Source organism: Pristiophorus japonicus, chromosome 12 (assembly GCF_044704955.1).
Source record: "Pristiophorus japonicus isolate sPriJap1 chromosome 12, sPriJap1.hap1, whole genome shotgun sequence".
Classification (NCBI taxonomy): domain Eukaryota; kingdom Metazoa; phylum Chordata; class Chondrichthyes; family Pristiophoridae; genus Pristiophorus; species Pristiophorus japonicus.
Window position 1 is genome coordinate 115,969,790 of NC_091988.1, and position 23,302 is coordinate 115,993,091.

At 48.6% G+C, this 23,302-nt stretch overlaps 1 protein-coding gene across 1 annotated transcript in view; it reads left to right on the plus strand.

Moving 5' to 3' along the window:
- The window catches only part of LOC139277436 (transcriptional repressor CTCF-like), a 551,966-nt gene extending 534,686 nt beyond the window's left edge, over positions 1-17,280 (plus strand). Inside the window, exon 12 of the mRNA XM_070895891.1 lies at positions 14,163-17,280. Within this exon, the coding sequence (XP_070751992.1) occupies positions 14,163-14,320 (158 nt within the window). The 3' untranslated portion in view covers positions 14,321-17,280. The remainder of the gene's footprint in view (positions 1-14,162) is intronic.
- Positions 17,281-23,302: the final 6,022 nt, after the last annotated feature.

The following is a 23,302-nucleotide window of genomic DNA, read 5'->3' on the forward strand; positions in this document are numbered from 1 at the left end:
GCCCAGTCTCTCCGATACTCTCCCCAGTCTCTCCGATACTCTCCCCCAGTCTCTCCGATACTCTCCCCGTGTCTTTCCGATACTCTCCCCCAGTCTCTCCGATACTCTCGCCCAGTCTCTCCGATACTCTCCCCCAGTCTCTCCGATACTCTCCCCCAATCTCTCCGATACTCTCGCCCAGTCTCTCCGATACTCTCCCCCAGTCTCTCCGATACTCTCCCCCCAGTCTCTCTGATACTCTCCCTCAGTCTCTCCGATACTCTCCCCGTGTCTCTCTGATACTTTCCCCGTGTCTCTCCGATACTCTCCCCCCAGTCTCTCCGATACTCTCCCCCAATCTCTCCGATACTCTCGCCCAGTCTCTCCGATACTCTCCCCCAGTCTCTCCGATACTCTCCCCCAGTCTCTCCGATACTCTCCCCGTGTCTTTCCGATACTCTCCCCCAGTCTCTCTGATACTTTCCCCGTGTCTCTCCGATACTCTCCCCCCAGTCTCTCCGATACTCTCCCCCAATCTCTCCGATACTCTCGCCCAGTCTCTCTGATACTCTCCCCCAGTCTCTCCGATACTCTCCCCCAGTCTCTCTGATACTCTCCCTCAGTCTCTCCGATACTCTTCCCGTGTCTCTCTGATACTTTCCCCGTGACTCTCCGATACTCTCCCCCCAGTCTCTCCGATACTCTTCCCCCAGTCTCTCCGATACTCTCCCCCAGTCTCTCCGATACTCTCCCGTGTCTCTCTGATACTCTCCCCGTGTCTCTCTGATACTTTCCCCGTGTCTCTCTGATACTTTCCCCGTGTCTCTCTGATACTCTCGCCCAGTCTCTCCGATACTCTCCCCCAGTCTCTCCGATACTCTCCCCCAGTCTCTCCGATACTCTCCCGTGTCTCTCTGATACTCTCCCCGTGTCTCTCTGATACTCTCCCCGTGTCTCTCCGATACTCTCGCCGTGTCTTTCCGATACTCTCCCCCAGTCTCTCTGATACTCTCCCTCAGTCTCTCTGATACTCTCCCTCAGTCTCTCCGATACTCTTCCCGTGTCTCTCTGATACTTTCCCCGTGACTCTCCGATACTCTCCCCCCAGTCTCTCCGATACTCTCCCCCAGTCTCTCCGATACTCTCCCCGTGTCTTTCCGATACTCTCCCCCAGTCTCTCTGATACTCTCCCTCAGTCTCTCCGATACTCTCGCCCAGTCTCTCCGATATTCTCCCCCAGTCTCTCCGATACACTCCCCCAGTCTCTCCGATACTCTCCCCGTGTCTTTCCGATACTCTCCCCAAGTCTCTCTGATACTATCCCTCAGTCTCTCTGATACTATCCCTCAGTCTCTCCGATACTCTTCCCGTGTCTCTCTGATACTTTCCCCGTGTCTCTCTGATACTCTCCCCCCAGTCTCTCCGATACTCTCGCCCAGTCTCTCCGATACTCTCGCCCAGTCTCTCCGATATTCTCCCCGTGTCTCTATGATACTCTCCCCCAGTCTCTCCGATATTCTCCCCGTGTCTCTCCGATACTCTCCCCCAGTCTCTCCGATACTCTCCCCCAGTCTCTCCGATATTCTCCCCATGTCTCTCCGACACTCTCCCCCAGTCTCTCCGATACTCTCCCCCAGTCTCTCCGATACTCTCTCCCCGTGTCTCTCTGATACTCTCCCCGTGTCTCTCTGATACTCTCCCCGTGTCTCTCTGATACTCTCCCCGTGTCTCTCTGATACTCGCCCCGTGTCTCTCTGATACTCTCGCCGTGTCTCTCCGATACTGTCCCCCAGTCTCTCCGATATTCTTCCCCCCGTGTCTCTCCGATACTCTCCCCCCAGTCTCTCTGATACTCTCCCTCAGTCTCTCCTATACTCTCCCCGTGTCTCTCTGATACTTTCCCCGTGTCTCTCCGATATTCTCCCCCCAGTCTCTCCGATACTCTCCCCCAATCTCTCCGATACTCTCGCCCAGTCTCTCCGATACTCCCACCCAGTCTCTCCGATACTCTCCCCCAGTCTCTCCAATACTCTCCCCGTGTCTTTCCGATACTCTCCCCCAGTCTCTCTGATACTCTCCCCCAGTCTCTCCGATACTCCCACCCAGTCTCTCCGATACTCTCCCCCAGTCTCTCCGATACTCTCCCCGTGTCTTTCCGATACTCTCCCCCAGTCTCTCTGATACTATCCCTCAGTCTCTCCGATACTCTTTCCGTGTCTCTCTGATACTTTCCCCGTGTCTCTCTGATACTCTCCCCCCAGTCTCTCCGATACTCTCTCCCAGTCTCTCCGATACTCTCGCCCAGTCTCTCCGATACTCTCCCCCAGTCTCTCCGATATTCTCCCCATGTCTTTCCGATACTCTCCCCCAGTCTCTCCGATATTCTCCCCGTGTCTCTCCAATACTCTCGCCCAGTCTCTCCGATATTCTCCCCCAGTCTCTCCGATATTCTCCCCATGTCTTTCCGATACTCTCCCCCAGTCTCTCCGATATTCTCCCCGTGTCTCTCCAATACTCTCCCTCAGTCTCTCCGATACTCTCCCCCGAGTCTCTCCGCTACTCTCGCCCAGTCTCTCCGATACTCTCCCCCCAGTCTCTCCGATACTCTCCCCCAGTCTCTCCGATACTCTCGCCCAGTCTCTCCGATACTCTCCCCCAGTCTCTCCGATACTCTCCCCCAGACTCTCCGATACTCTCCCTTGTCTCTCCGACACTCTCCACCCGTGTCTCTCTGATACTCTCCCCCCCGTGTCTCTCTGTTACTCCTCCTCCTCAGTCTCTCCGATACTCTCCCCGTGTCTCTCTGATACTCTCGGCCAGTCTATCCGATACTCTCCCCCGTGTCTCTCTGATACTCTCCCCGTGTCTCTCTGATACTCTCCCCCAGTCTCTCCGATATTCTCCCCATGTCTTTCCGATACTCTCCCCCAGTCTCTCCGATACTCTCCCCCAGTCTCTCCGATACTCTCCTCCAGTCTCTCTGATACTCTCCCCCCAGTCTCTCCGATACTCTCCCTTGTCTCTCTGATACTCTCCCGTATCTCTCTGATACTCTCCTCGTGTCTCTCTGATACCCTCCCCGTGTCTCTCTGATACTCTCACCGTGTCTCTCCAATACTCTCCATAGTCTCTCCGATACTCTTCCCCCCGTGTCTCTCCGATACTCTCGCCCAGTCTCTCTGATACTCTTCCCGTGCCTCTCTGATACTTTCCCCGTGTCTCTCTGATACTCTCCCCCCAGTCTCTCCGATACTCTCGCCCAGTCTCTCCGATACTCGCCCCCAGTCTCTCCGATACTCTCCCCGTGTCTCTCTGATACTCTCCCTGTGTCTCTCTTATACTCTCGCCGTGTCTCTCCGATACTGTCCCCCGTGTCTCTCCGATACTCTCCCCCCAGTCTCTCCGATACTCTCCCCGTGTCTCTCTGATACTTTCCCCGTGTCTCTCCGATACTCTCCCCCAGTCTCTCCGATACTCTCCCCCAATCTCTCCGATACTCTCGCCCAGTCTCTCCGATACTCTCCCCAGTCTCTCCGATACTCTCCCCCAGTCTCTCCGATACTCTCCCCGTGTCTTTCCGATACTCTCCCCCAGTCTCTCCGATACTCTCGCCCAGTCTCTCCGATACTCTCCCCCAGTCTCTCCGATACTCTCCCCCAATCTCTCCGATACTCTCGCCCAGTCTCTCCGATACTCTCCCCCAGTCTCTCCGATACTCTCCCCCCAGTCTCTCTGATACTCTCCCTCAGTCTCTCCGATACTCTCCCCGTGTCTCTCTGATACTTTCCCCGTGTCTCTCCGATACTCTCCCCCCAGTCTCTCCGATACTCTCCCCCAATCTCTCCGATACTCTCGCCCAGTCTCTCCGATACTCTCCCCCAGTCTCTCCGATACTCTCCCCCAGTCTCTCCGATACTCTCCCCGTGTCTCTCCGATACTCTCCCCCCAGTCTCTCCGATACTCTCCCCCAATCTCTCCGATACTCTCGCCCAGTCTCTCCGATACTCTCCCCCAGTCTCTCCGATACTCTCCCCCCAGTCTCTCCGATACTCTTCCCCCAGTCTCTCCGATACTCTCCCCCAGTCTCTCCGATACTCTCCCGTGTCTCTCTGATACTCTCCCCGTGTCTCTCTGATACTTTCCCCGTGTCTCTCTGATACTCTCGCCCAGTCTCTCCGATACTCTCCCCCAGTCTCTCCGATACTCTCCCCCAGTCTCTCCGATACTCTCCCGTGTCTCTCTGATACTCTCCCCGTGTCTCTCTGATACTCTCCCCGTGTCTCTCCGATACTTTCCCCGTGTCTCTCCGATACTCTCCCCCAGTCTCTCCGATACTCTCGCCCAGTCTCTCCGATACTCTCCCCCAGTCTCTCCGATACTCTCCCCCCAGTCTCTCCGATACTCTCGCCCAGTCTCTCCGATACTCTCCCCCAGTCACTCCGATACTCTCCCCCAGACTCTCCGATACTCTCCCTTGTCTCTCCGATACTCTCCACCCGTGTCTCTCTGATACTCTCCCCGTGTCTCTCTGATACGCTCCCCCAGTCTCTCTGGTACTCTGCCCGTGTCTCTCTGATACTCTCCACCAGTCTCTCCGATATTCTCCCCGCCAGTCTCTCTAATACTCTCCCCCCAGTCTTTCCGATACTCTCCCCCCAGTCTCTCCGATACTCTCTCCCCGTGTCTCTCTGATACTCTCCCCTTGTCTCTCCGATACTCTCCCCCAGTCTCTCCGATACTCTCCCCGTGTCTCTCTGATACTCTCCCCGTGTCTCTCTCATACTCTCGCCGTGTCTCTCCGATACTGTCCCCCAGTCTCTCCGATACTGTCCCCCAGTCTCTCCGATACTCTTCCCCCCGTGTCTCTCCGATACTCTCCCCCAGTCTCTCCGATACTCTCCCCCCAGTCTCTCCAATACTCTCCCCCAGACTCTCCGATACTCTCCCTTGTCTCTCCTATACTCTCCACCCGTGTCTCTCTGATACTCTCCCCCCCGTGTCTCTCTGTTACTCCTCCCCCTCAGTCTCTCCGATACTCTCCCCCCAGTCTCTCTGATACTGTCCGCCAGTCTCTCCGATACTCTCCCCCGTGTCTCTCTGATACTCTCCCCGAGTCTCTCTGATACGCTCCCCCAGTCTCTCTGATACTCTGCCCGTGTCTCTCTGATACTCTCCCCATGTCTCTCCGATACTCGCCCCCAGTCTCTCCGATACTCTCCCCGTGTCTCTCTGATACTCTCCCTGTGTCTCTCTTATACTCTCGCCGTGTCTCTCCGATACTGTCCCCCGTGTCTCTCCGATACTCTCCCCCCAGTCTCTCCGATACTCTCCCCGTGTCTCTCTGATACTTTCCCCGTGTCTCTCCGATACTCTCCCCCAGTCTCTCCGATACTCTCCCCCAATCTCTCCGATACTCTCGCCCAGTCTCTCCGATACTCTCCCCAGTCTCTCCGATACTCTCCCCCAGTCTCTCCGATACTCTCCCCGTGTCTTTCCGATACTCTCCCCCAGTCTCTCCGATACTCTCGCCCAGTCTCTCCGATACTCTCCCCCAGTCTCTCCGATACTCTCCCCCAATCTCTCCGATACTCTCGCCCAGTCTCTCCGATACTCTCCCCCAGTCTCTCCGATACTCTCCCCCCAGTCTCTCTGATACTCTCCCTCAGTCTCTCCGATACTCTCCCCGTGTCTCTCTGATACTTTCCCCGTGTCTCTCCGATACTCTCCCCCCAGTCTCTCCGATACTCTCCCCCAATCTCTCCGATACTCTCGCCCAGTCTCTCCGATACTCTCCCCCAGTCTCTCCGATACTCTCCCCCAGTCTCTCCGATACTCTCCCCGTGTCTTTCCGATACTCTCCCCCAGTCTCTCTGATACTTTCCCCCAGTCTCTCCGATACTCTCCCCATGTCTCCGATACTCTCCACGTGTCCCTCCGATACTCTCCCCCCGTGTCTCTCCGATACTCTCTCCCATGTCTCTCCTGTATTTTCCCCCCGTCGTAAGAAATAGGATGTGGGGAAACCAAATGTCAAGCACAACAACACAGCTTAACTAGCTGTTCTAAAGGAGTAGGCCATAAGGCCCCTCGAGCCTGCTCGGCCATTTAATACGATCATGGCTGATCCGATTCTGGACTCAAGTTATTCCCTTATCGGTTAAGAAACTGTCTATCTCTGTCTTAAATTTATTCAATGACCCAGCTATCACAGCTCTCTGAGGCAGCAAATTCCACAGATTTACAACCCTTTGAAAAAATAAATTCCTCCTCATCTCAATTTAAAATGGGCAGCCCCTTATTCTAAGATCATGCCCTCTAGTTTTAGTCTCCCCCATCAGTGAAACATCCTCTCTGCATCCACCTTGTCAAGCCCCCTCATAATCTTATACATTTCGATAAGATCACCTCTCATTCTTCTGAATTCCAATGAGTAGAGGCCCAACCTACTCAAACTTTCCTCACAAGTCAACCCCCTCATTTCCGGAATCAACCGAGTGAACCTTCTCTGAACTGCCTCCAAAGCAAGTAAGTATATCCTTTCGTAAATATGGAAACAAAAACTGAACGCAGTATTCCAGGTGTGGCCTCACCAATACCCTGTATAACTGTAGCAAGACTTCCCTGCTTTTATACTCCTTTCCTTTTGCAATAAAGGCCAAGATTCCATTGGCCTGCCTGATCACTTGCTGTTCCTGCATACTAATGTTTTGTGTTTCATGCACCAGAACCATCAGGTCCCTCTGTACTACAGCACTTTGCAATTTTTCTCTTAGATTTTTTTCTGCCAAAGTGCAACACCTCACACTTTCCAACATTATACTCCATCTGCCAAATTTTTGCCCACTCACTTATTTGTGTCCTCCTCACACATTGCTTTTCCTCCCATCTTTGTATCATCAGCAAACTTGTCTACATTACACTCAGTCCCTTCATCCAAGTCGTTAATATAGATTGTAAATAGTTGGGGTCCCAGCACTGATCTCTGCGGCACCACACTAGTTACTGATTGCCAACCAGATAATGAATCATTTATCCCGACTCTCTGTTTTCTGTTAGTTAGCCAATCTTCTATACATGCTAATATATTACCCCCAGTCCCGTGAACTTTTATCTTGTGCAGTAACCTTTTATCTGGAAGTCGAAATACACCACCTCCACTGGTTCCCCTTTATCCACCCTGTTCGTTACATCCTCAAAGAATTCCAGCAAATTTGTCAAATATGACTTCCCCTTCATAAATCCATGCTGACTCTGCCTGACTGAATTATGATTTTCCAAATGTCCTGATACTGCTACTTTAATAATGGACTCCAATATTTTCCCAACCACAGATGTTAGGCTAACTGGTCTATAGTTTCCTGCTTTTTTAAATAGGGGCTTTACATTTGCAGTTCTCCAATCTGCTGGGATCGCTCCAGAATCCAGGGAATTTTGGTAAATTACAACCAATGCATCCTCAATCCCTGCCGCTACTTCTATTAAAATCCGAGGATCCAAGCCATCAGGTCCATTAGTCTCTCCGATACTCTCCCCCATGTCCCTCCGATACTCACCCCTGTGTTTCTCATGTATTCTCAGCTCCAATATATTGCCTCAGGTACATTCTCTCTAACTCTGGTCACTGCTGCAAACAATTTCTGTGCTCTCAATTATAGGCACTGCCTCACATACTATACCGGGTCATTCAGCTTTTGGCAGTGTTTCAGACACCAGGGGCCAACCTAAAACAGAAATGAGATTGATCACCAAAAATTTGCCACTGCGCCAGCTGGGGCAAGTGAAAGCCCCACCCCATCACACAAGAGGACGATCTGGCCTTACTTCTCTCAGTCACTCTATTGCTCTCTCCATCTCTCGCCCTAACTGCCTCGTGTTCTCTTACTCTACCTGGGGCTCTTCCTTGCTGCTTCTTCCTTTTGCGGGCTTTAACACTTCCTCTCACTCTTGTTTTATCATTTTTTTATATCATTTTCAAAATGCAGGCGTCACTGGCAAAGCCGGCATTTGTTGCCCATCCCGCGTTGCCCTTAGAGACAATTTTTTATGACAGTCTGACAGCTTCTTGGTCACTTTTACTGATTTCAGCGTTTTATTTAGAGACTTTGAAAAACTGAATTCAAATTCTCAAGCTGGGGGATTCCCATGAGGGATTTAAACACCTGTTCTCTGGATTATTCGTCCAGTAATAACTGAGCACGTTTGCTGATTTTCCTCTTTTTATCATTCTTCCACTTTCTTTTTCTCCAAATTGTTTTTCTGATTTCCCTTTTCCTGCTTTTCCTCTTTTTTTTCTTTTGCTGATTATTTCTCCCAATTTCTCTGTCTCTGCCTCTTTATTTTTCTCGAACTCATTCTCTGGTGTTTCCCCTTTCGTCCTTTTTTCTGACATTCTTTGGCTGTTCCTCATTTTCTCTTGATTTTGCCTCACTGGCCGAGATTTTCTGAGGGGTCAGTGGGCGTGGTCAGGTGGGAATTTGTATTTTTTCTCCAGTGGGTCGGGACCCTATCCAGCGAGATAGGGCTTTAAACTAAATAGTCGGGGGGGAGGGATCAGGTGAGCGGAAATTTAAAAAGTCAAAAAGAAAGGAGAAGGCAGAAGTGCAGGGTAGCGATAGGGGTAATGATAACCAGAGTGTGACAGGAAGGGACAGAGCGTGTACACATAAGTGCATCAGAAAGTGGGGTCAGAGTAGGGAAAAATGCTAACAAGACAAAATTAAAAGCTCTTTTATCTGAATGCACGCAGCATTCATAACAAGATAGATGAGTTGACGGCACAAGTAGAAATAAATAGGTATGATCTGATAGTCTGTAAGATGTGGTTGGAAGGTGACCAAGGCTGGGAACTGAATATTCAAGGGTATTTGCGATTTTGGAAGGATAGGCAGAAAGGAAAAGGAGGTGGGGTAGCTCTGTTAATAAAGGATGCGATCAGTGCAGTAGTGAGAAATGATATGGGCTCAGAAGATCAAAATGTAGAATCAGTTAGGGTGGAGATAAGAAATAATAAGGGAAAGAGGTCACTGATAGGAGTAATCTATAGGCCCACTAACAATAGCTACCCTCTAGCACGGAGTATAAATCAAGAAATAATGAAGGTTTGTAAGGAAACTACGGCAATAATCATGGGTGATTTTAATCTTCGTACTGATTGGACAAATCAAATTGGCAAAGGTAGCCTTGAGGAAGAGTTCATAGAGTGTATTTGGGATGGTTATTTAGAAAAATATGTTGTGGAACCAACCAGTGAGCGGACTATTTTAGAACTGGTAACGTGTAAAGAATCTGGATTAATTTATGATCTCATAGCAAAGGATCCTATTGGGAAGAGTGATCATCGCATGGTAGAATTTCAAATTCAGTTTGAGGGTGAGAAAACTAGGTCTCAAACTAGTGACCTGAACTTAAGTAAAGTAATTTACAAAGGTATGAAGGCAGAGTTGGCTAAAGTGGACTGGAAAAATATATTAAAGGATAAGATGATAGATGAGCGGTAGCAAACATTTAAGGAGATATTCCATAACTCTCAGCAAATATATATTCCGGAAAGACTCTTAAGAGAAGGATGAACAATCCGTGGTTAACTGAGGAAGTAAAGGATAGTATCAAATTGAAAACAAAGGCATACAATGTTGTGAAAAATAGTGGAAGGCCAGAGGATTGGGAATTTATTTGGAAACCAGCAAAGGACGACTAAAAATATAATAAAGAGAGAGAAGATAGTTTATGAGAGTAAACTAGCAAGAAATATAAAAACAGATCGTAAGAGTTTCTAAAGTAAACGTTGGTCCCTTAGAGGATGAGACTGGGGAATTAATAATGGGAAATAGCAGAGAATTTGAATAAATATTTTGTATCTGTCTTCATAGTAGAAGACATAAAAGCATCCCAAAAATTGATAATCAAGGGGCTATTGGGAGGGGGGAGCTTAAAACAATCACTATAACTAGAGAAAAAGTATTAGGCAAACTATTGTACTAAAGGTGGACAAGTCCCCTGGACCTGATGGCCTGCATCCTAGGGTCTTAAAAGAAGTGGCTGCAGAGATAGTGGATGCATTGGTTGTAATCTACTAAAATTCCCTGGATTCTGAAGAGGTTTCAGCGGACAGGAAAACCACAAATGTAACGCCCCTATTTAAGAAAGGAGGGAGACAGAAAGCTGGGAAACTATGGACCAGTTAGTCTAACATCTGCCATTGGGAAAATCCATTATTAAGGAAGTTATAGCAAGACATATAAAAAATCATAATACAGTCAAGCAGAGTCAGCATGGTTTTATGAAAGGGAAAACATGTTTGACAAATTTGCTGGAGTTATTTGAGGATGTAACGAGCAGGGTGGATGTGGTGTATTTGGACTTCTCGAAGGCATTTGACAAGGGGCCACATAAACGGTTACTGCACAAGCTAAGAGCTCACGGGGTTGAGGGCAATATATTAGCATGAATAGGGGATTGGCTAACTAACGGAAAACAGAATTTTAGGGATGGCAAACTGTAATTAGTGGGTGCCACAGGGATCAGTGCTGGGGCCTCAACTATTTACAATCTATATTGGATGAAGGGACCGAGTGTAATGTAGCCAGATTTGCTGCTGATACAAGATAAGTGGGAAAGCAAGTTGTGAGGAGGACTCAAAGAATCTGCAAAGGGATATAGAGAGGCTCAGTGAGTGGGCAAAGATTTGACAGATGGAGTATAATGTAGGAAAATGTGAGGTTATCCACTTTGGTAGGAAAAATAAAAAAGCAAATTATTATTTAAATGGGGAGTGATTACAAAATGCTGCAGAGTGATTTGAGGGTCCTTGTACATAAAACACAAAAAGTTAGCATGCAGGTACAGCAAGTAATTAGGAAGGCAAATGGAATGTTGGCTTTTATTGCAAGGGGAATAGAGTATAAACGTAGAGAAGTCCTGCTACAACGGTACAGAGTATTGGTGAGGCCACACCTGGAGTATCGCGTACAGTTTTGGTCTCCTTATTTATGCATGAATTGGAGGCAGTTCAGAGAAGGTTCACGAGATTGATTCCTGAGATGAAGGGGTTGTCTTAGGAAGAAAGGTTGAGCAGGTTGGGCCTATACGCATGATGATGATCTTATTGAAATGTATAGTTTTAATATAAATATATTAAAAAATAAAAAAATAAACGCAGGTGCAACAGGCGGTAAAGAAGGCAAATGGTATGTTGGCCTTCATAGCTAGGGGATTTGAGTATAGAAGCAGGGAGTTCTTAATGCAGCTGTACAGGGCCTTAGTGAGGCCTCACCTGGAATATTGTGTTTAGTTTTGGTCTCCTAGTCTGAGGAAGGACGTTCTTGCTATTGAGGGAGTGCAGCGAAGGTTCACCAGACTGATTCCAGGGATGGCTGGACTATCATATGAGGAGAGACTGGATCAACTGGGCCTGTATTTACTGGAGTTTAGAAGGATGAGAGGGGATCTTATAGAAACATATAAGATTCTGACGGGACTGGACAGGATAGATGCGGGAAGAATGTTCCCGATGTTGGGGAAGTCCAGAACCAGGGAACATACTCTTAGGATAAGGGGTAGGCCATTTAGGACTGAGATGAGAAGGAACTTCTTCACTCAGAGAGTTGTTAACCTGTGGAATTCCCTGCCGCAGAGAGTTGGTGATACCAGTTCACTGGATATATTCAAGAGGGAGTTAGATATGGAGTTAGATATGGCCCTGGAGAGAAAGCAGGAAAGGGGTACTGAGGGAATGATCAGCCATGAACTCATTGAATGGCGGTGCAGACTCGAAGGCCCGAATGGCCTACTCCTAGACCTATTTTCTATGTTTCTATAAGATTCTGAGAGGGCTTGACAGGGTAGATACAGAGAGGATTGTTCCCCTTATGGGGGGATCTAGAACTCGGGGGCACAGTTTCAGAATAAAGGATCGCCCATTTAAAACGGAAATGAGGAGGAATTTCTTCTCTCAGAGGGCGTGAATCTTTGGAATTCTGTACCCCAGAGAGCTGTGGAGGCTGGGTCATTGAATATATTTAAGGTGGAGATAGTCAGACTTTTGAATGAGAAACGGGCAGGGAAGTTTAGGTCAGGATCAGATCAGCCATGATCTTATTGAATGGCGGAGCAGGCTTGAGGGACCAAATGGCCTACTCCTGCTACTATTTCTTATGTTCTTATGACCCTGCTGTGAACCTGCCGCCACATGCCTTTACCAAATGTTGGGTCTGTGAGAGCTGAGCAGACCCGACATGCAGTGGCGGTAAAGCCAATTTCAATGATTAGTAGATTGTTTATAGCCACTTCAATAGTTTTAAACTGACATTTTTAATTTGACAGCTCACCCATGAGTTTCACACTGTTGCTAGACCATGTCTGTGAAGCTGAGGGGGGGAGGTCAGTGGCCATTGAATCAGCTGATGAGTTGACAGCTTCAAATGTCAAGCAAAGGCTTCCACCTTTCAGATACATCTTCCCTCAGCCACAAGCTCTTCCTCACTGCATTTCCACAACAGATTCACCATGCGACAAGTCTTTACACAAGGCTCTATCCAGTCTGACCTCATTACTTCTCTCACCATTGACAGATCACTTCTGTCATCTCTACTTCACCTGCTATCTATTCCATTAGCATGGGTGCCCTTCATACTCTCTCATCTTGGTCCTCAGAATCCCACCACAATCAGCCCCAACACCAGTAGCATCAGGCACACCAGTAGCACCAACAACAACACCAACCTTCTCCGCAATCAACTGATGCCGCACAGGACAGAGGGCATCAGCACCCAACCACATTGCTGCCCAGCATGCCAGGGATGTCCTCACCATGGATAGATTTACTTCACTTGACGCTGTACACCCCAGCTACCACCTGATGCGTCAGGTTGGCACCAACCCACACTAACACCATAAAGCATCCGAACAATACCCAAACCATTCCTTTCACACTCAGCACCATTGCGAGGGGTACCATTATGTCTCACCATTCACTGCAACTTACTAAACCACTTCCAAAGGTGCACACAAATCTATCCAAGAATGTAAAGTGCTGAAAATAAAGGTTTCAATGTTTGACAGCACATGAACAGAAATTTTACATGAAACTTTACATAAAACACCCAAGTGTCTACCCTTGTGTGTTGTTAGTTGGTATGATTGGACGGGTGAGGGTGAGTGTGAAGGGTGGCTAGCGAGATGGGGATATGATAATGTAGATAGAGAGGGATGGGTGGAGGTGCAGGTAAGTTGGTGTGAGTAAGGATGTGCAGGGGTAGGGTAGGGAAGGTAAAGTGATGGGGATGTGATGAATGACACAGCAGGATGAGGTTGAGTGTGGCTTTGCAGTAACGTTTCGTGATCTACTGAGATCATTGAAAGGTTTGCGCCACTGCAGCCAGGTCCTCCTGACCACACCCCTGCTTGTGTCCTCCTCTGCAATGTGCAACCATCCTGGGGCAGTCTCTTCACCCATGGGAAGGGAAGAGAACCTCCCTGTGTGCCATGACTCCCTCCATAAGCATATGGAGGGTGTCATGGGAGAGCCTGGGTGCAGCTGTGCTCCTCTGTGCTGATTGTCAGTTTTTGCAGCACCTCAATGCTGCAGAACACTAACATCACAAATGTCAAAATAAATTTGGACATGGTCCCTTTAAGGAAACTGGCTGATGATGTGTCACCAAATGACGCCAGCAGCTCCTTCTTCTAATTGGCCGGGAAACGCGCTGGGCGAGCTTAACAAACCCAATCAAGGTAAATTCATTTCAGACAGCGGGCTGGAGCCAGGAGTGGGGTCGGGAGCCGCCACCAATGTTGCCCGCCGCGGACCCACTGAGTTTAGCAGAATATCGCAGCCACTGTCTCTTAATTTTTTCCCTCATTCTTTTTCCTCTCTTTCTCTGACTTCCTTGCCCCCTCTCTCTGAATTTTTCTCTCTTCCCCTCTGACTTTATCTCTCTCCATTACTATGAATCTTTATCTATTCTTTCTCTATCTCTGGTACTTTCTGAATTCTCTTTCTCTGATTTTCCCCCCCTCCCACCCCCTGAACTTTTCTCTTCCTCTGACTATTTCTCTCTCTCTCTCTCTGATTAAACATCTTTCTCTGACTCCCTCTCCCCCTCTCTCATTCACCCATTCCCCATTTTTCTCTGGCTTGATCTATCTCTTTTACAATCTTAAACATTTCCTTTCTGCCTCTACAGCTGATGTGAAATTGGAGCCACGGGAGTTTGCCAGGAGTGTTTCCAACCAAACGATCGAGATCATACCAGTTGACAGCAGCAAGGAGCTAGCCGCAGTAAATGGTCAAGCTAGGAAAGAGATTACCCCTGAGATGATCCTGAAAAGAATGGTCCTGTGAGGAGCCATATCCTCTCCTCCGACACTACAATTTTTTACAAGCAGTTAAGGAGACAAGAAAAAAAATCGACAAGAGTAGAAAAAGTTTCAGAAAAATTATTGCAGTTTTTTTATACTAAGACTGAAAAAGTATGAATGATTCTCAGTTTAGCAGATTCAGTGCATCAAAATAGGGACAAGATTGTTTAAGAGTGAAAAGCACCTGTAAAAAGAAAATTAGGTAAGAATTTGCAAAACTATTACAGAGCAACACTTTTGAAAGCTAGAATTGTGCTGCTTTATATTTCTGAGCTCACTGTTTTCATTCATAGCTGTTAATTGGATAATGTCAATAGCTCGTGTGTTCGAATTCCCTCACTGGCTGGCCTTTACCCAAGCAACTTCTGAGTGTGTGCCTGGAGCCTGGTGGCAGAATTGGGCCATTCCTGGCCGATTGTTGCGTTTGCTTCCGGATGCAAGCAATGTTCCCTTTGTCAGTCTGTTCAATAACGAAAGGGGAGCCAGTGTCTACACCACTCCTGTTAAACGTTGTTGTGCGTTTTTGTAAACAGGTGCCTGTTGTGAGATGTTCAGAGACTATTTGCAAAGAATTAGCACGGTTGCCCAGTTTGGTAAACAGATTGTATTGTGGCAGGTGTAGGAGTTAGAATCTTATTGTCTTGCAGTTGATCAGTATCCGGTGTCATTAAAGGACATGTATCCTGTTGGGTCAGCTGGCTAGGGTAGTGAGTATCTGAGCTGGACACTCCCCAGTCTTTGCTGAGTTAATTGGCAGCAGGGGCACCACAGTTGGTCCCAGCATTCCTGGTGGGCAACAGGAAATCGGTCAGGTTCCTGTTGCTGAGCGCTAGCCAACGACTCTTGCTAGAAGTTTATGTGCATGGATGGCATCTGCGGAATGAATCAGCTGAGATGTGATGTGAGCTGCTGACACTTAAGGGTTGAATTTCCATGCAAGTTCTCCCAAACGTTACTTTGTTGGAGACCCCTGGAGTAATGGTGAAAACACTGTCAAAATGATGGCAGGTGATCAGGAGAATCCCTGCAGAAATTCCAACCCCTTACTGTCCAGCCACAGACATACAGAATGGACACTTGGGTGAGTTACCAGTGGGCAGCAAACACTGTAGACTGTGCCAATGTACGGAGCCATGGCTTTCAGCACTGAAAGGAAAGAATTGATTGAAGAAAAAAAGAAGAGCATTTTTTGGAGTTATCTGAATTGTGCCAGTTTGGCTGTCTGGACTTGTTTTCCAGTATAATTTTCTGGAGCTGATAAGCTGCTTGCAGTTGGACCATGATGGTACAAGATGTTTGGAGTACATGTTCTAAGTGAGCTGAGTGTGATCTAGTTCTGAGTAAAGTATTAATGATATCTATTGTTGGCTTAGGATGCAGTGTAACATGTGACAGAACCAAGTTGGCCACAGTGTGCATCTCTTATCTAAATTTAAAAGTTCCAGTTCCTTTACCATTCACCATACATGTCAAGTTTAGCTTTCAACTCCCTCCCCGTGCATTTTACCAGTCTTCCTGTCAAGCCTTTGGTCTTGTCCTTTAATTCACTGGTAATCTTCAATTTTCCAGTGCCACCGAGGCCACTAATTCATCATGGAAGGTTGTTTCAGTTTGGTTCATGTTTAACAGGATCACCTATTTTAATATTACTCTTGGGGAGATATTTTTGCAGTTGGACCATAATGGTACAAGATGTTTGGAATACATGTTCTAAATGAGCTGAGTGTGATCTAGTTCTGAGTAAAGTATTAATGATATCTTGGGAAATTGTCTGCAGACAATTTGTGTCTGGTTCTTCTGCCCCTATTCTTTCATTTGTTCTCACAGCATGAATCTAGCAGATAATTGCAAATGGAAGAGCATCACTCTATCTGATAGAAGTCGATTCTTCCAGCTCCAAAATTTAGATCCAACAGAAAATGGCGATGGTGAGATGCTCCTAAGAGAGCTTTTCACTGTTAGTGTTGTGGGAAATATCACCAAATTAACAGGGCTCATATTGTCACCATAATCATACCAAATATTTAGTGATCAGTCATTGCCCCTTTCAATAATTCAGTGCCGCGGTGAGGGAGTGTGAGTGTCAGAGGTGTTGTCCTTGATTTGAGACGTTAAACCAACCATGTCTGCTTCTTCATGTGGACATTAAAGACCTCATGGCATTGTCAAAGAAGAGCAGAGTTCTTCCAGTGTCATGTAATTTTTTTAAATTCAATTAAACCAGAAACCCCCCTCCTCACAGATTAACTGGTCATGCAACTTATTTATTGCTTGTGGTATCTTTTGTGTGCAAATGGCTACTACATAACAACAGCAATCACACAAAGTAATTATTTCTGTGAAGCACTTTGAGATGTTTCTGAGAGATATGATGCTGTATAAATGTAAGATCTTTACTGAATTGTGCTATGCCGTTTTTTTTGTTAAATGCATCAGCCAAATACATTGTAGGACTTGCACTGTAAAATGATGAATGGACCCAAACTTTTCTATGTTATCAAAGTTTATTTGCTAATTCTGCAGTTACCCAATCACAGAATTAACTTATAGGGTATAAATTTGTCTGGGGCGGTAGCGCAAAATGGCCAATGGTAAATCGGAAGCTTGTTTTGCACGACCCAATTTTTCCCACCATCGAATTCAATGGTAAAGAAACTCGCGCAGAATGTTAAATGGGCAACCCATTCGTTATCGCTCATTTTGCACCACTGCCCACGACAAATTTATAGCTCGTAGTTTTCGAAAAGAACCGTGTAATAGGAAAAGCAAATTATTTCTAATCTTTGCCCTTCTTGTTTCTGCTTTGTAATTGTTATCCCTGGAATAATGTTGGAAGTTGCTCGCTGTTTAAAACGAATGAAAAATGTTGAAGTTGATGGCAGTTTGTGCATTTACTCTGTTGAGGTCTTTTTGTTGCACAGTAAAACTTTCAATATTGTCGAATGATGTTTGTTCTTATTGTGATAGAAATGAATTTACTGCTTTCAGCATTTTTATCCATGTGGTATAAGTACACAAATGCTATGCTCACTAAGTATACATATATAACACCTTTACCTGACACACTCGAGGCCCAATTTTAACTCCAATTCCCCTCTCTGGCCTGAATCATGTCTCAATTATGTCATCAGACCGCAACATGCATACGTGAAGAAGGACCCTTTTGGCTCCGGGCACATGTCCTTACTGCCTGCTCAGGAGAGCAGGTTTAAATTGCAGATATTGTAACCGTGGCGGCTTTCGGACAGGTAAGGGCCAAGGCTCTTTAAACTGCCTACCCAACAGGTTTCTGCTGAGCAAATAGGGTTAAAATCAACACATGCTTTCAGTTGTGTATGTTTGAGTGTTGAATCATTTGTATTATTGAAAATTAAGACGGGCCACAAACATTTTAATTATACGAGTGTGTGGCTGTAATACCACACGTGACCATTCCACAGTGCAGAAGTATTCAGAAGCCGAAAGGAATACCACACCCTAAACGTGCAGCTGGTGTGCGACCACACGGAATGTATCCTCACAGTGAATGGCCGCTATCCAGGGAGCGCACATGATGCTTTCATCCTGCGTGAGAGCACTGTGCCACGATTGTTTCGGCCACCACGGGAAGAGCACGGCTGACTGCTTGGGGACACAGGATACGGCCTAGCCACCTGGCTAATGACCCCCCCCCTCCGCAACCCCACCACGTAAGCGGAGCATCGCTACAATGACAGCCATGCAGAACACCCGCATCATCATCGAGCAGGCAATAGGGGTGCTCAAGCAGAGTTGCCTTCAATACTCCCCTCAACAGGTGTCGCTATTCATTGTGGTGTGCTGCATGCTGCACAGCTGGCCATCATGAAGGGCCAGGCATTGCCAGTGGGGATTGCAGCCCCACCTCAGGAAGAGGATGATGAAGAACAGGAGCTTGGTGAGGCCCCTGAATGGCCAGCCACACCAGGAGGAGCACCATCCATGGAGGAGGAACTGTAGCAATGCTGCCGGTGCAAGAACCACACGTCAGCGGCTCATAATGCATCGGTTCCCTTGAATGGAGGAAACTGAGGGATGGCACACCTCAGTTAAAGTACACAATCACACAAGACACCAATGCAAAACGGTCAAAGTAAAATTTTATTGATGACCCCAACGGAGTCGCCTGAAACACCACAACCAAACCCCTCGCCAGCAAGTAACAAAAAAAGACACAATATCCCATTGTTTAAGTTCTATGGGCCCAAGTTTCGAACTGCGCCTAGAACGGCGCAGTCCCGACCTGGATACCCGTTTTTCGCGCCACAAAGTGCGCCAAAAAAAAACTTCCAGATTCTCCAGCTCCCTGCAGGTCGTTTGCAGCTCAGCGCAGCACGAGCTGTAGGGAGCGGAGCCAGGTCCCTGCGCTGAAAACGGTGCCGGGACCTCTGCACATGCGCGCTACAGTGGGCGCGCATGTGCAGTAGCTCCAGGCGCCCAAAACTGTGTGGGAGGGGCCGAAGCACGCAGCCCTAGCCCTGGCCGAATGGCCTCACTGCAGCTGCGTGCATTAGGCTCCTCCCACGCCCAGCTCCTGCTTCCTCCCAACCCGACTCAACTCCCGCTTCCCGCCCCCTGCCTCCGGACCCGACACCGACCCGACTCCCGCATCCCCCGCGCCCCCCCCGCCCCTGGACCCGACCCCGACACCGACCCGACTCCCGTTTTCCCCCCGCCTCCGGACCGGACCCGACTTGACCTCCCTCTCCCTCCCTCCCCCCGACCTGACCCGAACCAACCTCCCTCCCACCACATCCCCGACCCAACCAGCGCTCACCCCGACCTGACCCGCAATCCCGACCTGACCCAACACCACCTACCTGTAAATCTGGTGCTGGGGACGGGCCCTGCCCGAAGTCTTGGGCCCGGCCCGTTCAGCCTCCCTCCCCCTTCTACTTCCCCCCCCCCCATCTCCTTTCCCCCCTCCGCATCTTCTTTCCCCCCCATCTCCTTTCCCCATCTCCTTTTCCCCCATCTCCTTTCCCCCCTTCTCCTTTCCCCCCCTTTTCCTCCTCTCCCCTTCTCCCCCCTCCCCCTTCTCCCCCCCTTCTCCCCCTCCTCCATCCCCCTTCTCCCCATCCCCCTCCCCTTTCGCCCTCTCCCCTTCTCCCCCCTCCATCCCCCTTCTCCCCCATCCCCCCCTTCTCTCCCTCTGCTCCCCCCCTCTCTCCCTCTACCCCCCTCCTCCCCCTCCCCTCGCTGTCAGAAACACAGACACTGACGGACAGAGAATGAGAGACACACACAGACAGACAGAGAGATAGAGACACTGACAGAGGCACACTGGGGGGGGGACATCCCAGCACGCTGTTGGAGGGCTCCCGGTGCTGCAGTCGGTAAGTAGAAAACGTTTTATTTATTGATTTAAAAAAAAATTCTTAATTTTTTTTGATTGATTTATTGGTTGATTTATTGATGTTTTTATCATTTATTATTGATGATGGCTCTTTATTTGTAAAACTGAAGTGTTTAATGTTTGTAAACTTCCCTTTAAACCCCCGCCCCCCTCCATTCCCTATGCCTGATTTGTAACCTACGCCTGATTTTCTAAAGTGTAGACAAGGTTTTTTCGAACGTACAAAAATCTTCACTTACTCCATTCTAAGTTAGTTTGGAGTAAGTTTTCACTGATGAAACTTTGAAAACAGGTGTAAGTGGCCGGACACGCCCCCTTTTGAAAAAAAAATTCTGTTCCAAAGTGAAACTGTTCTAACGGACTAGAACTCGAGCAAACTAAATGGCGAGAATTCCGATTTCTAAGATACTCAGTTCGACACCAGTTGCTCCTAAATATCAGGAGCAAATCATGGCGAAACTTGGGGCCATTGTGTTTAGTCTTACAATGTCTGGACAAACGCCCCTTCCATTAGTCATCTTACAGCAGCATCCATGTGGCATATTAGCCACACACACTCACAACAATAGATTGCGTCAAGCAATGCAACGACATATTTAGAGCAACTATGGTGGACAGAGTATTCACTCAGACCTCTGCCATTTTCCACCCCATTCCTTTACCCCCCTCCCATGCCTAGTGCTCCTCCTCAATGTTGCCGCAGTGCCAACAGTAAGGCTGCTGAGGGCTGCTGCGTGTGTGGAGCAGTACAGATGGCTTAGCAGGATGCCTGGAAGGCCCAGCTGCAGACTCCATCACCTCAGCATTGGCAGCAACAGGTTCGGGTATAGACCACGGCAGGTGCAAAGGTGGAGTGGCAGTGGTGGGAGTCGGAATGCTGTCACCTTGAGGAAGGACAGCTCCTTCCATTTCCAGTGGATAACTGCCACTCACCTGGGGCAGATCCTCAGCAACCGGAGCAATATGTGAGCGCACACTGTTTGCTTGCTTCAGCACCGTCACTTCCCCGTTGGACTGTGGGGAACACAGAGAGGATGGCAGCAATCAGTGTGTGCATGGCATCATTCTGCGACTGACTCAGAGCACACGGAGCCTGAAATGCAGCAGTCTACGAGTTCATGCCAGCAATCACTGACAACATCACATCACAAAGTCCTTGCATGGCTTGTGCCTCTGATGCAATAGCTGCTGCCATGTCAATCATGGCACGCGCCATCCCCCCTAGGTCTCCACTGTCGCTCTTTGAGTCAATCTCCCTGTGAGCGGGTAAGGATGGGCTTGGTGGATGCCTTAGAGGCACGGGCTATGCTTGAGGCTGCCTCCCCCAACCTCCGAGCAAGTGCATCCATGCTCTGCAGGCCAATGCACCCATGAGGTCGTGGTGCATTTGCATGGACTCCCTGGAAATAGTCTCCAAGTCCAGGTCCACGTCTGTCTGTCTCTCAGCAGTTCTCCTGAGCCAACTCACCCTCCGGAGAGTTGGCCTCCGAGCAGTCCCTCCCGCTGTGCATTGCTGTAGACCCTGGGGCCAGCAGCCTCGGACTCTTCAAACCGCAGGAATTCAGAGTCCTCGACCGATGTGGTGTCCCCACTCGGTGGGACTGATATCCGCTCAGTGACCTTCCTCGTCATTTTCCCCGTCGGCCGAGGTAGAAGGATCAGGGGCAGGCTGTCATGCTACTAGCTGATCATCTGTAAGCACAAAGCAACAGATGTGTGGTTAGCAGCAGGGGAGGGGGAAGGGAGATAAGAGGAAGGTGGCATTGGACATTTATATGTAAAAGGGATAGGCCAATTGATATCAAGGGTCACGGAACTCACATAAGTTGTAAATGGTAGTCATGTACCGTCAGTATCCATAGGGGGTCTGCTTCGGCATCTGCCACCGCGCCAACTGATGTACCCAGGAGGGTGGATACTCACTCATCGACCTGAGTGAGGTCCTGTAGATCAGGCTCCTCACCTCCGGTGCGCTGCTGCTCCCAACGATTATGAGCCAATTTTGCCTGCAATAAGAAAAAGGTGTGAGTGAGTGAGTAGCTCATCGTGTGGCACATGTGCCTTCCATGGCAGAGTAGCTCCTACTGTCTGGAAACATATAGATGTCCATTAGAATCTGCATGACTGCACACAGTGCATGTGGGAATGGTGGGATGAGGTGAGAGCTGTAAAGTCCTGTCCCCTCAGTACAGATTCACATGAGGCATGTAGTGAAGTCAAGGTCACTCTGGACCTGCAACTTTATTTTACAGCTCTGGAATGCTGCACTTGCCTGAGACCTGTCCTTATATACCTGTCTCTTGCAAGTGCACCCCTGGTGGTAAGGTATGCTGGTGGTGACAGGTCATATCTTACTACAGTCATGTATAGCATGTTAGGATACAGTTATATATAATAATGTAAGATACATGACATCACCCTCCCCCAAGGTCTTATTGTCTTTATAGGTTCAGTCTCTCAGGTGGTCTACGCTCTCGCGTGGAGCGTCTGAGTTGTGGTTCAGTTGTTTGCCTTGGTGTCTGTTTTTCTTTGGGTGTGGTTGCTGGTATCTCGCCTGGGCTGTCTGTTTCGATTGGTGTTATTGTTGTTGACTCACCTGGGCTGTCTGTTGGGATTGCCCTTTCCTCAGGTTGTACCCTCTGTCTATCCACCAGGTGTGGTGCCAGTTCCACATTGTAATCTGCCTCTGGTTCTGCAGTGTTGTTGGTAAATCTGCTTTTGAGTTGGTCTACATGCCTCCGGCAGGTTTTGCCATTGTCCATTTGCACTACCAATAGCCTGTTTCCTTCCTTGCCCGTTACTGTCCCTGCAAACTATTTGGGACCCCTGCCATAGTACAAACACTTTGTCCCCTATCTCATTCCATCTCCCCCTCGAATTTCTGTCATGGTACTCAGTCAGCTTACGGCGCTTTACCTCAACGATTTCATGCATGTCTGGGAGGATTAATGAGAGCCTTGTTTTTAAAGTTCTTTTCATCAACAGTTGCGCGGGGGGGATCCCAGTCAGTGAGTGCGGACGAGATCTGTATGCCAGCAGCAGTTGCGACAAGCGACCCTGCAGCGTGGAACCTTGGATTTTAAGCATGCCTTGTTTAATGATTTGCACTGCTCTCTCCGCCTGGCCATTGGAGGCCGGCTTGAACGGTGCTGTCTTGACGTGATTTATGCCGTGGTCAATTATAAAGTCTTGGAATTCTGCGCTGGTGAAGCACGGACCATTGTCACTGACCAATATGTCAGGGATTCCGTGCGTTGCAAACATGGTTGCGAGACTCTCCACAGTGGTGGAGGTTGTACTCGAGTTTAACATGGTGCATTCGATCCACTTTGGAAATGCATCTACAACGACGAGGAACATTTTGCCCATGAATGGGCCCACATAGTCTACGTGCACCCGCGACTACGGTTTGGTAGGCCAGGGCCAGGGCCTCAGTGGAGCCTCCCTGGGGGCATTGCTGAGTTGGGCACAAATGCTGCACCTTCGAACGCAGAGCTCCAAGTCTGCATCAATACCAGGCCACGAGACTTGGGATCTGGCTATGGCCTTCATGAGAACGATCCCCGGGTGCTCGCGGTGGAGCTCCCGGAC